General features: G+C 55.7%; 1 protein-coding gene across 1 annotated transcript; it reads left to right on the top strand.

The window, feature by feature from the left end:
- Positions 1-6: 6 nt before the first annotated feature.
- LOC110034232 (heat stress transcription factor B-4c-like) lies at positions 7-410 on the top strand (the record flags this gene model as incomplete). The annotated part of the gene is made up of 1 exon (XM_020738513.1): positions 7-410. A coding segment is annotated over exon 1 (315 nt), but the record flags the coding sequence as incomplete, so codon positions are not given.
- Between the last annotated feature and the right edge of the window lie 5 nt (positions 411-415).

Genomic DNA, 415 nt, shown 5'->3' with positions numbered 1-415 from the left:
TGCTACTCGGGAATGTCGGCGAAGCGGCGGCTTGTGGCTCCGCGCCGGCTTTGCTTGAGGAGAACGAGCGGCTGCGGAGGAGCAACGCGGCGCTTATGTCTGAGCTGGCTCACATGCGGAGGCTTTACAACGACATCATTTACTTTGTACAAAACCACGTCCGGCCGGTGGGGCTGAGTTCAACCAGCGCTTATAATAGCGGTATAAATGGTTCTTTTTACGAGTTCCGGCGAGGGGGAGCGGGTCTCAACTCTGTAGGAAGTGCGACGTCTAGTAGCTCGCTGACTATCGCTGAGGATCCATCGACGCGTTTGGATGGGAAGGATAGTGAGAGCAGCGGTAGCCCGACGAAGCTTTTTGGAGTTAGTATCTGTGCTAAGAGAAGGGAGTTCCCTGGCGAACCGGCTTCTTCTTC

This window comes from Phalaenopsis equestris, unplaced genomic scaffold (genome assembly GCF_001263595.1).
Source record: "Phalaenopsis equestris unplaced genomic scaffold, ASM126359v1 Scaffold175875, whole genome shotgun sequence".
Taxonomy (NCBI): Eukaryota; Viridiplantae; Streptophyta; class Magnoliopsida; order Asparagales; family Orchidaceae; genus Phalaenopsis; species Phalaenopsis equestris.
Note: the sequence above shows the minus strand (reverse complement) of the source record. Positions and strands in the feature narration are given on the sequence as shown.